This window comes from Drosophila serrata, unplaced genomic scaffold, assembly GCF_035046125.1.
Source record: "Drosophila serrata isolate PLE 108 unplaced genomic scaffold, ASM3504612v1 contig_295, whole genome shotgun sequence".
Lineage (NCBI taxonomy): Eukaryota > Metazoa > Arthropoda > Insecta > Diptera > Drosophilidae > Drosophila > Drosophila serrata.
In genome coordinates this window covers 1,264,380-1,275,125 of record NW_028257193.1, presented here as the reverse complement: position 1 = coordinate 1,275,125, position 10,746 = coordinate 1,264,380, and the positions used below count along the sequence as shown (strand labels likewise).

General features: G+C 46.9%; 4 protein-coding genes across 6 annotated transcripts; 2 read left to right on the top strand and 2 right to left on the bottom strand.

Moving 5' to 3' along the window:
- The first annotated feature begins 37 nt into the window (after nt 1–37).
- On the top strand, nt 38–4,006 carry p53 (transcription factor p53). 2 transcript variants are annotated; one of them, XM_020961555.2, is made up of 8 exons: nt 38–212; nt 376–501; nt 560–596; nt 657–683; nt 2,522–2,831; nt 2,896–3,145; nt 3,213–3,634; nt 3,694–4,006. In XM_020961555.2, exons 1-8 carry the CDS (start codon nt 175–177, stop codon nt 3,714–3,716), a joined length of 1,233 nt encoding a protein of 410 aa, XP_020817214.1. In that variant the 5' UTR covers nt 38–174; the 3' UTR covers nt 3,717–4,006. The 2 variants fall into 2 exon arrangements, with proteins under 2 accessions (XP_020817214.1, XP_086693157.1); XM_086837031.1 differs by lacking the exons at nt 38–212; nt 376–501; nt 560–596; nt 657–683 and adding an exon at nt 2,350–2,455.
- Nucleotides 666–2,059, bottom strand: Gr94a (Gustatory receptor 94a). The gene has a single exon (XM_020961964.2). The coding sequence runs from the start codon at nt 1,912–1,914 to the stop codon at nt 700–702; it is 1,215 nt and encodes a 404-aa protein (XP_020817623.2). The 5' UTR covers nt 1,915–2,059; the 3' UTR covers nt 666–699.
- A 1,309-nt stretch (nt 4,007–5,315) lies between the features above and the next one.
- Nucleotides 5,316–10,104, top strand: LOC110190864 (short-chain dehydrogenase/reductase family 16C member 6). 2 transcript variants are annotated; one of them, XR_015272634.1, is made up of 8 exons: nt 5,318–5,890; nt 7,801–7,956; nt 8,010–8,186; nt 8,250–8,322; nt 8,383–8,560; nt 8,617–8,742; nt 8,811–9,002; nt 9,064–10,104. XR_015272634.1 is itself a non-coding variant. In XM_020961513.2 (7 exons), the coding sequence occupies exons 1-7, from the start codon at nt 5,603–5,605 to the stop codon at nt 8,896–8,898; spliced, it is 1,086 nt and encodes a 361-aa protein (XP_020817172.1). In that variant the 5' UTR covers nt 5,316–5,602; the 3' UTR covers nt 8,899–9,066. The 2 variants fall into 2 exon arrangements, 1 of the variants encoding a protein (XP_020817172.1); XM_020961513.2 differs by having other exon boundaries at nt 5,316–5,890; nt 8,811–9,066.
- Nucleotides 9,075–9,785, bottom strand: LOC110191405 (uncharacterized). The gene has a single exon (XM_020962263.2). The coding sequence runs from the start codon at nt 9,783–9,785 to the stop codon at nt 9,075–9,077; it is 711 nt and encodes a 236-aa protein (XP_020817922.2).
- Nucleotides 10,105–10,746: the final 642 nt, after the last annotated feature.

Here is a 10,746-nt window from a genome sequence, read left to right as displayed (position 1 = left end):
ACGCTAATTTTGGTTAGTAAAATACCCGCTAGCCGCCAGATATAGCGGGGAAATAGCTAAAATACCAACGCTGCTGGTTATTTGTAACAAAAAAGAACGCGGGATTATAAACATTATCCTGCGCTCTACTTTTATTTATTCTGCGATCCACTTGTCGCAGATTTGTCTTCCGGAATGTATATATCACAAGCGATGTCGTGGCACAAAGTCAGGTAATTCCGCTACATGTTGATGTGGAACTGTGCATGTAGCAACACGCTTGTACTTGCACTGTTCACGCACGCAGCACACATGATTGTGTTTGTTTGATTATCTAAATCGCAGTCTTTGGTGCTTGATTATTTTAAACACTTATTTTTAATTTCTCTGCTTCAGCACTGATTCGGACGGAGACATGCAGGCGACCGTTACAAATGAAGCCTCCTTGGATTCCGTCGAGTCAAGGCCGGAGGTCGCGGATTCGCTGAGCATCGAACAGGTGGTGGACGGAGCGGGTGACTTGTGAGTAGCTGGGCAAAGCTGGTTCTTACTTTTTTTAACTAGTCCTTTTCATTAATAGAAACGCAGAACCGATGGCCTTCCTGCAAGGACTAAATGTAAGCAGATCCTTAATCGACATAAATATTCTTACTAACTTGAAATCTTCTTTCTTGCAGTCTGGAAATCTGATGCAGTTCAGCCAGGTGAGTTAAAAAGGAATTAGTGCATCCTGAATCGCTGCGACAGATCTGCCTGCACCAGGACGATGAGGAAGCTGGCTACCGCCGAGAAAACGTTGCTAATCAGCTGCATATCGAGCTCGTATAGGCCGAGTGGTTTGATCTTGTACTTGGTGACAGTCACCAAGAGGGTGAAGGCATGAACAGATTGCCGGTAGCGACAGTCCGCATGCTTAAGGTTCATCTCTTGCAGGATGAGCACTGAACGCTTGGTGGCCACCAACAGATTGTTGCACAAGTGCGTAAGCATGGTGATTTCCGACAGGGAGATAGTCAGGAACACTGAGCTGATGAGCGCTCCTAGGCCGTCGAAGGCCTTGCCGGCGATCAAGGCATCTGCTATTGAGTAGTAAATACTGTAAAAGCCAACTGTTATGCCGAGTAGGTGGCAGATGAGCGACAAGATCATGGAGAGAGACATGGGGGTCAAGTACTTTCCGGCATGGAAATATATCACCTTGTAGCGGCCCGCCAGCTTGTCCAGTTCGTCTGCCAGCGAGCAGAAGCGCTGCATGCGGTAGTAGGCTGTAGTCATCTCCAGTTGATCCTCCCTCTGCAGCAGATTCACTTCCTGCTGCTGCGCTTCCAGTTGCCGGTTCAGTGCCTTCAGCATCTCCTTCACCACGACCATGGCTCCGTAGTAGCAGTTGTTTAGCAGATTTGAAATGACCAAAGGAAACAGTCTGTAGAGGGTCCAGATCAAACCTATCTCTGGGTGTGTTCGTCTCTGCTGTAGGATGAAGGCCACCTCCAGGATTAGTGGAAAGCCAATGGTTTTAATCATGGCCAGGGAAATCGATGTATACAAGGACCGGCTGTCGAGACGTAGGGTTTTGAGGGTCTGAAAGAAGGGCACCCGACTCATCATCTTGGCCACGTGGTGACTTATCATCATTTGTGTAACGTAGTTTATAACTGCCACAGTGATGTTCATGTAGCTGTAGAGTGTAATGGCATCCTTCAGATTGATCTGCCCCTGGCTGTACTCCTTGTAGATCTGACGACCGTAGACAGTGCTGAATCCAATGGTCCACAGCATTGCGTATGCCAAGTAAAACTTGTTAAACCTGAATCTCTCACGGCTCCGGGGGTGATAGCTATTGGCCAGGAGTCCAAAGAGTGTCATAAAGGCCACCAGTGTAATCGTCAGCATTTTCACCATGCTCCGGTGTGTTCTATCGCTGGTGAGGTTCATCTTGGCCGAACAATAGATAACGACTGAAAGACCACTGCTTTCACGGAGTATCAATTACAGCCAGCTTAATTGTTTTTCCTTTAACCAACTGATGGTATCGAAAGGACTTGTCAAAGTGCCGGACACTATCTGGACACATCGCGGAATGCATGCTACTCGCTAGCCGGCCAAAAACCAACTGAGAATGCTTTGCGTTGGCCAACGATAGTGAAAATCGGGGTGAGTTGGAAGCAACAACGAGAGCGGCAGCGACATTCCCCTTATGACTCAACCACTTTGGATGGCCGGTCTGCTGCAATTTCATAAGAGCTACATGACGTCACAGTCCCACAGGGGTTCAGTTTGAGCGCGAGAGTTAAGCAGAGCGTACTTATCTCGTTGATTAGGAGGAGGCCAAGGAACGTTCCCTTGTGTCGTTAAAATCAGCCCAAAATTGCAATCACTTGTGAAAGACTTAAACAAAAGTATAGGGGAAAACCGTCCATTCAGTCAATAGCGAACAAGACACGACATGAAGCTCTATCAGCTTTATGAGCGCAAAGTGGGAAACTCGCCATCGGAACTAGTGATATTTACGTACTAATATCAATTCCCTCTTTTTTTGCAGCAATCCGTGCTGCGTGAGATGATGCTGCAGGATCTGCAGTCTCAGGTGAATACATTGCCCAAGCTGGAGAACCACAACCTTGGCGGCTACAACTTCAGCATGGTACTGGATGAACCACCAAAATCTCACTGGATGTTCTCGGTGGCCTTAAACAAACTCTATATCCGGATGAACAAGACCTTTAACGTGGACGTTCAGTTCAAGGCGAAGATGCCCATTCAACCGTTAAATCTCCGTGTCTTCCTCTGTTTTGTCAAGGATGTCAGCGGTCCGGTGCTGCGATGTCAGAATCACCTAAGTGTAGAGTCAAGTAAGCTTAATCTTTGTTGGAAGACAAGAAGTTCTCCATTTAATATGTCAATCCTATCTTGCAGCGACCATCCAGAACATAAAAGTGCGCGAAAGCTTGCTACGCTGTGAGAATCCCAACACCGTCTATTGTGGATCTGCCCAGGGAAAGGGCATTTCTGAGCGCTACTCTGTTCTGATTCCTCTAAATATGTGCCGTTCTGGCAGCCGCAGTCCCGGATACGTTCGTCAGACGCTGGCCTTTAAGTTTGTCTGCCAAAATTCGTGTTTTGGCCGAAAGGAAACATGCTTGGTGTTTTGTCTGGAGAACGCTAGGTATGTAGGTTTTTCGATTACGTTTTTTTTTGTAGAAATCAAGACTTTATATTGATTTTCATTGCAGTGGGGATATTGTGGGACAGCAGGTTTTGAATGTTAAAATCTGCACGTGCCCGAAACGAGACCGCAACCAAGACGAGCGACAAATTATTGGAAAGAAGCGTAAATCCGAACCGGCCTGCTCCGATGAGGAGGAGGAGCCGGACGTAAAGCCGCCAAAGTCTCGTAAACGCACCCCTTCTTATCGGCGTAATGTAAAGGAGGAGACTGAAAGCAATGAAAGCCACGACGACGAGATGCCCGTCTCCGATTGGCAGGTGTCGCGTACATCGGATGGCGAGTATCGTTTGTCCATTACCTGCCCGAAAAAGGATTGGCTTCTCCAGAGCATAGATGGTATGATTAAGGAGGCCGCTGCTGGAGTGCTCCAAAATCCAAACCAGGCGAATCTTCGCCACCACGCTCACAAGTTGGTCAACTTGAAGAGTAAGCATACGACCGGTTGATCCTCTAGCAAATTAATAATAAACTGGCTTTATTTACAGAACGTGCCTGTGACCTTCCATGACTGGAATTTTGGCTAGAGCCATTTTTAACTACTTCAGGAAGCAACCATAAGAACCAAGTGATTTCCAAGAGACACCTTTAAACTGTCGTGGGCCACGATGGACACGAATGGAAAATGTACAATTTCTTAAGTTCGTATTAATTTTTAATTGTTAGGTGTTTCCAAGTGATACTTAATTGGCTTGTACGAAAGCCAGGATAGGAAAGTTTTATATTTTTGATATTATTATACACCTGTTACCTACAATTTGATAGAGTTACCAAAAAGTAAAAGTAATGTCTAACAGATTAGCTATTTCCTTGTTTTTCAAGGATATCTGCTTGGTGTACGCCAATGCCCAGATCCTACTGTACTCGGGCAGAGCGCATGCTAATGGCCCAACGATGTGACATGTGTGGTGGCTTGTGTGCGCGGTCAATGCTCTCGGGATCCATCTCAGCTAGTCTGCAAATATGTCAAAATCGCTGTGCTGCATTTACATATTTTATTTATACCCGGTATCTGTGCGTCTCTGGTTTTAGTTCTATGCTTAAAAAAACAACCTCAAGCAGGGCGCATGCGTTCGCCAGCGTTGCACATGTGCAGAGATGTGCGAAAAATAAAGAAAAACCAGATGTTGACACTGCGCCGCAGCTGCAGGCGACTGACTCTACTCTTTAGCTTTTGCCACATGCGGCATCCACAGCTAAATGCTAGAGTGTTGCACTAGTGTTTACTCTAGCACACCGAGTGCTGTTCATTGACCTAGGCCGGGGCGTTTAATATGCGCCCATGCCTTAATTGTAACGGAATGGGAACTGCCGTGGCCATAATAATGCAGCCAGCCAAAGCGGATGTATCGGCTTCCATTTGAGGCCTTTCCTTTTTCACCTTACCAGTTTGGCAACGCGAAAATGGGTCGAAGCCAAGAGAGAGAGAAGCGTTCATCGATCGAGTAACTCACTCAATTCTCGTTCGGCGAGTGCCAAGCAAAGCGGTTTGGAATTGAGTAGAGCTTACTTGAGGTGCGCTTCTCAGATGCACAGAGAAAAAATATAAGATAAGATATTGGGGAACTTAATTGGCAGCAAATTGAATAATTAAATAATTTGATGGAAATAAGAACTCTGTGGTGCTAAAAGAAGGTTCTTAACACCTGGTTTTATTGAGTTTATTATTTTAAGTAAAGCTTTAGAAAATTGATGTAATATATCCAATGCACAGTCACCCAAAAAATCTCAATTAAATATTTGAGTTTTTCGTTAATTGAGTAGTGGCAAAAGGTTGACATTTCCCAGTGGGTGACAGTAGCAAAAATTCATGAATTACTCACAATGGGGACCTTCAACAAACAGATCCCAGATCCAGTTTCCAGAAACTTCATACCTTTATCTTTATGGGGGCTAGATAAAGGGAAAGCAAACACCGGAGAGCTCTTATCGGCACCCATCTTCCGTCGTCCGCAGTGCCCACTGTGCACGCGTGGGGAAAACAATAAAGCCAAACAAAAAAAGCAGAAAGCCAGGCCAAGACGAGACGTCAGGTGAAACCGCGCCTGCAACTCCACTCGTTCGAATCCACTCAAAGAGGCCCGTGGCGCTGTGCTGCCCACTCGGATCTGCAGTCGTAGATTCAGAAACCAGATAACGACGAGCACCCGGCGATCTCCACTCAGTCGATGGGGAAGAGTTGAAAGCTTGTACACGTAGTTTGGCATTCGCATTCGGTTGTTGGCACTGGCGTTGGCGGTATCGTCGTGGTTTCGTGCTTGGTCTCTGTTGCCTGATCAGCGTCGCGTTGCAGTTGTGTAAAGTTGTGCCATATTCGTTTTGACCGCGAAATTTTCTGGGCTAAGAAAATCTACCTTATTGCCCCTTGTTTTCTGTGTGAGTGAGTGAGTGGCAGAAATGGTGGAAACGGCAACCACTACGACCATAACGCGATCCACCACAACGGCACCAGCGGGATCGGTGACGGTGACAGTGCCCGGCTCCTCGGCCACGCCCACAGCGGCTCAGGCAGCCGCACGGGCGCAACGCAATGATGAGACCACCCGGGCCATATTCAACCTGAAAGTGATCTTGTTCTTGATCCTGCTGCCACTGATTCTGTTTGCTGTCTTCCTGAAGCATCTGCTGGATTATCTATTTGCATTGGGACTCAAGGAGAAGGATGTCAGCGGCAAGGTGGCACTGGTAAGAAGTCTTTTTGGGTTAACTGCTTAGCCATGTAATTTAAAGTCTTCTCTGGGAAAAGATAGTAAGAGATTACTACTTAAGTTTGTTTGCTTTATGCAAATGCTTTTATATACATATGTTTCTCAGGCTTTTCTTTTCAAAGGGGAAATCATGAAAGCTGTAGGTTCTTTTTAGAAAACCTTAAGGTAGTTAAAGCTAGTTAATACACCTTCGTAGAAGTCACCTAAAAACAATGTTATTTGGCTATTAAATAATAACCAAGAGATCACATAGCTCTCAGTGTATTTAGATACACATCTGACAAGAGTATCTGTCAGATAAACGATCTGGCATAAAGCCAGCTAGCTAGAAGCCAAGCGAAACGCAACGTCACGCACTTTCCTTTTCCAGTGGCTGCACTTCCACTCCCACCTTTGGCCCACTCCAAGCTCCCACCCATAGACGCTTTCCCGCTTTTCTTTTATTCAGTTTTTTTTTTTTTTTTATTCAGTTTTTTATGCGATGTCTCCAACTAGCTATTGGGTGCGGTCGCCGATCGCTGGGGTCTGAGTTATTAAAGTAAATATTTATGGTACTTTGGTGCCCAGCTGTGTTAGTTGGCCAACTGTTTGTGTTTATGCTTGCAATGCTTTCCTCGGTCAGCTAATGTGACATCATTTTCATGTAAGCCAAGGGAAATCTTCGATTGAATTTCGAAAACGCTCACAAACGGTGTTCTGTATCGCGGTCCATTAATCGCATATGTATTACACATTGACTTGTGGCGTCTTATAAATGGAAAAGTCAATTGGGGCCGGACGCCACTTTGCTGGTCAAGGTCAAGTGTGTAGGTGATGCTCTGGATGGTAAAGAGCCCGATCGGGTTCGGATACCATTAGCATTCCATTCTGGTCTCAGAATGTAGGCGTGTGCCGGCCATAAGCGTCTCACGTATCGCCATTATGAATCATTGTAGCCCGATTTTTGTTTTAGTCTCAACTTTTTGATCGTTCCCTCAGATACAAATACAACAACGACTACAGATACAGATACATTTTGCGGTTTTGGGCCTGACAGGGGCGAGCTGGTTGGAAAAGGGGGGCCATCAGTCCCGTGCCACCTGTGAGAAGCAAAGTAATTAGTAGATTGACTTTTGAGATATATTTGTAAATAAATTTGGGTAATGTCAGCTTGAAAGCCCCCCTTTTCCTGCGCCTCTGGCCGGCTATAAACTGGTTTTCTGTGTGTGTCGCCGCATTTTTAACAAGATGAGACGAAAGAGAGAGCTCAAAAGTGCAAACCTCAGGAACTTCACTTCACTTTTGTTTTCAGCTTCGAGCACAACCGATGACGTTGGCCGACTTGCGAGTAAACAAAAACAGAGAGAGAGAGAGAGATCTCCGAGGCAAAAGATAGAACTTATATCTGGTATCTCACGGATGCGTAGATAGAATTCATCGCTTCTATTAGTAACTGTTGCCGCTGTTAATTTGCATATGATATTGAAATTCTTCAGCAATGGTATAACCACAACAACAACTGCGCACGCCATGTGCTGAAAACTTGTTATTGTTATTGTTATTAGCTTTTCCATTGTTTTTTTGTTGTGCATGAACGTGCCAAACTTTGGGGCTACGACACAGTGACCCACCCTCAGTGGAGAAGCCAGCTGAGGTCACACAGTCGTCAGTTCGCTTTAATTACGGTCAAAAGTCACTCAATTGTGCCCGAGAGGGTCGGCCCACCGAGCGTATGCGTAATGCCATTCATAAGTCGCTGCTCTCTCAAATAATTGGCGGTAAATGGGGTTTTTGTTCAATGCAAAAGTCGCATTAGCTCGACTTGATTGTTTGCAAATTAAGCTAATTAATTTGTTCAAGTATAATGAGAGTGAATCGCGCAATTCCATCTTTCTTTCGCACACACAGGTGACCGGCGGTGGCAGTGGCCTGGGACGTGAGATCTGCCTGGAGTTGGCTCGGCGTGGATGCAAGCTGGCTGTGGTGGATGTCAACTCCAAGGGTTGCTATGAGACGGTGGAACTGCTCTCCAAGATCCCGCGATGTGTGGCCAAGGCTTACAAGGTGAGATCATTCCACCATCGAGGTAGCCCAATAACGTGTTGTATCCGTTCCAGAATGACGTCTCCTCGCCGCGGGAGCTTCAGCTGATGGCCGCCAAGGTGGAGAAGGAACTGGGTCCCGTGGACATATTGGTCAACAATGCCTCCCTTATGCCCATGACCTCAACGCCCTCGCTAAAGAGCGATGAAATCGACACGATTCTGCAGCTGAATCTGGGCTCTTACATAATGGTGAGTACTCTGATTTGTTCTCTATGAATCTTAACATTACATTGTTCCTATATTCCTGGCCAGACCACTAAGGAGTTTCTGCCCAAGATGATAACCCGCAAGTCTGGTCACCTGGTGGCAGTGAATGCCCTGGCTGGTAAGGAGAAGACCTTAGTTAAGTAGATCTCCTGAATTAACTCTAGTATCTTTCATGAAGGCCTGGTTCCTTTGCCCGGAGCTGGCATCTACACGGCCACTAAATATGGTATCGAAGGATTCATGGAGTCACTGCGAGCTGAGCTCCGTCTGTCGGACTGCGACTATGTGCGTACCACAGTGGCCAATGCCTACCTGATGCGTACCAGCGGAGATCTGCCGCTGCTCAGCGATGCAGGGTGAGATTTCCTGGATTCCCATTACCCGATTGCCTGATTCGAATTCTTTCCTTTAGCATAGCACAAAGCTACCCCGGGTTGTCCACTCCCTACGTGGCGGAGAAGATTGTCAAGGGCGTGCTCTTGAACGAGCGCATGGTGTACGTGCCAAAAATATTCGCACTCAGTGTGTGGCTCCTCAGGTGGGAATGAAATTAGCCCGTCGTGCGCTAACTATTTTTAACGATTATTGTCTCCGCTTCCTTCCCAGACTGCTGCCCACCAAGTGGCAGGACTACATGCTGTTGCGCTTCTACCACTTCGACGTGCGAAGTGCTCACCTGTTCTACTGGAAGTGAGGAGTGAGAACCATACCATACCATCCCAAAAGCATTTACGAGGAGAGCTCGAAGCTTTTTGGTTTCCCATTCGCAGTTCTTAATTCAACTGTTGCTTACGCTAGGTTTAAATGTTTAGCTATTTATACGAAACCTTAACTTAACTTAAATATATCTTCCTAACAGTAACGCGAGCGTTACACCTTGGGCTTTGCCGGCCTCGTTGGCCTCCGTCTTCGCAGTCGCACGGCCTCGGAGAAGCACTTCTTCTCGGATTGCTGCACACAGGAGCTGCGTTCATAGTGCCAGGTGTAGTTGACCGGACAACGATGGAGGAGCTTGTGGCCACTGGAGCAGTAGTAGAAGTAGGCGCAGTTCAGGGGATGGGGCATAAAACCATAAACGCCCACCTGGCAGCTAGTAATAATGCCCGGCGACTGGCGGCGATTACAGGAAACCAGATGGGCGGGAGTACAGGATCTGGCCAGGCCAGCTCCTTCGTAGCACACCATATAGGGATAGCAGGGTCCGGCGTTGGGCAACTCCTCCAGGGTGATGGTCAGAGGTTCCGTCTTTGGGGCCACTGTAGGTGCTACTTGCTTTACCGGTGGCTCAGTGGTGGTAGCCAGCGGCTGACATCTCTTAACCAGATCCTTATCCAGGCAGCGTTCTTGCTTCTCGTTGTAGTAGTGACCGTCCAGGCATTCCGCCTCAAACGATCCAGGTCCGGCGCAGTAAATGTACTTTGAACAGTTACTGAAGCTGGCCACGTAAACTCCCATTTGTGGGGCACTCTCGCACTCTGCAAACTCCAGAGCCAGGGAGCGGTGACCCAGCAAGTTCACCAAAACTATTGTTAACCAGTTTACAACTCTCATTTCACTATGACCGAAATGCGGCAAGCACATCTATCGACTGACTGACTTCAGATACCCGAAATACCCAAAAAGGAAATATTTTTGCATGTGCCCTCCAACTGATAAGGATGACAAGCATCCAGCATCGATTATTACGTGGTTATCTCCATGTTCCCGATAGTGCTAATGAGTTTGGGAGTTACTGCGCATCCGCCTCCGGCCTTTCGTTCCCGCCCAGGTGGATCGATTGCCATTTGTAGCCTACTTTCCAGCATAGCCAGCCACAGATTTAATGACCACGCCAGGCCGCAGCACAATGCATATGACTCTCGGGGCTGAGCTCAATAAAAATTGAAAACGCACTCAATAAGCAATTAAGTGTCGCCACTTCCGACGGGACATCCCACAGACCACTGCCATTCATCGCCTTCGTCGACATCAACAACATCCTCATCATCATCATCATCATCAGGGCCGACATGGACGTGGTCGCGGCTTGTCGGAGTTAAGCGATTGCCATCGATTTAATATTCGATGAGATATTCATAACTTGCAATTAGGTTTGGCGGCTCTCATTTTCCCGGCTTTTGCAGCTTGCGATTTACGTAAATGATTGCGTTGCTGATTAATGAAGAATTACCAGGGCAAGTGCCCCATCCAGGCACTGCCATTAACATAATATCCCCGGTCTGTTCTCGCCGGAGGGTTGTGCAAATTGCAATTTCATTAATTGTTAATTAAACGCAGTCGAGTGCCAGTTGTACCGATAGCTTTGTGGCATATTTTCGGGCTCAATGCCGCGGCGGGTTAACAGGTTATAACACCACCTATATACAACCTGCCAGATGACGGCACTCGGAAAAGGACCCCATATGGTGAGGACGCGACTCAAGTGATTAAGTGCACGCTGAAATCTTCAAATGCCGAGCAACATGTGCACAAACACAAACAAACGAGACTCAGTCCCTCCAGCTTCTGCCATCCAGAATGTAAATTCTAATTACAATTATGT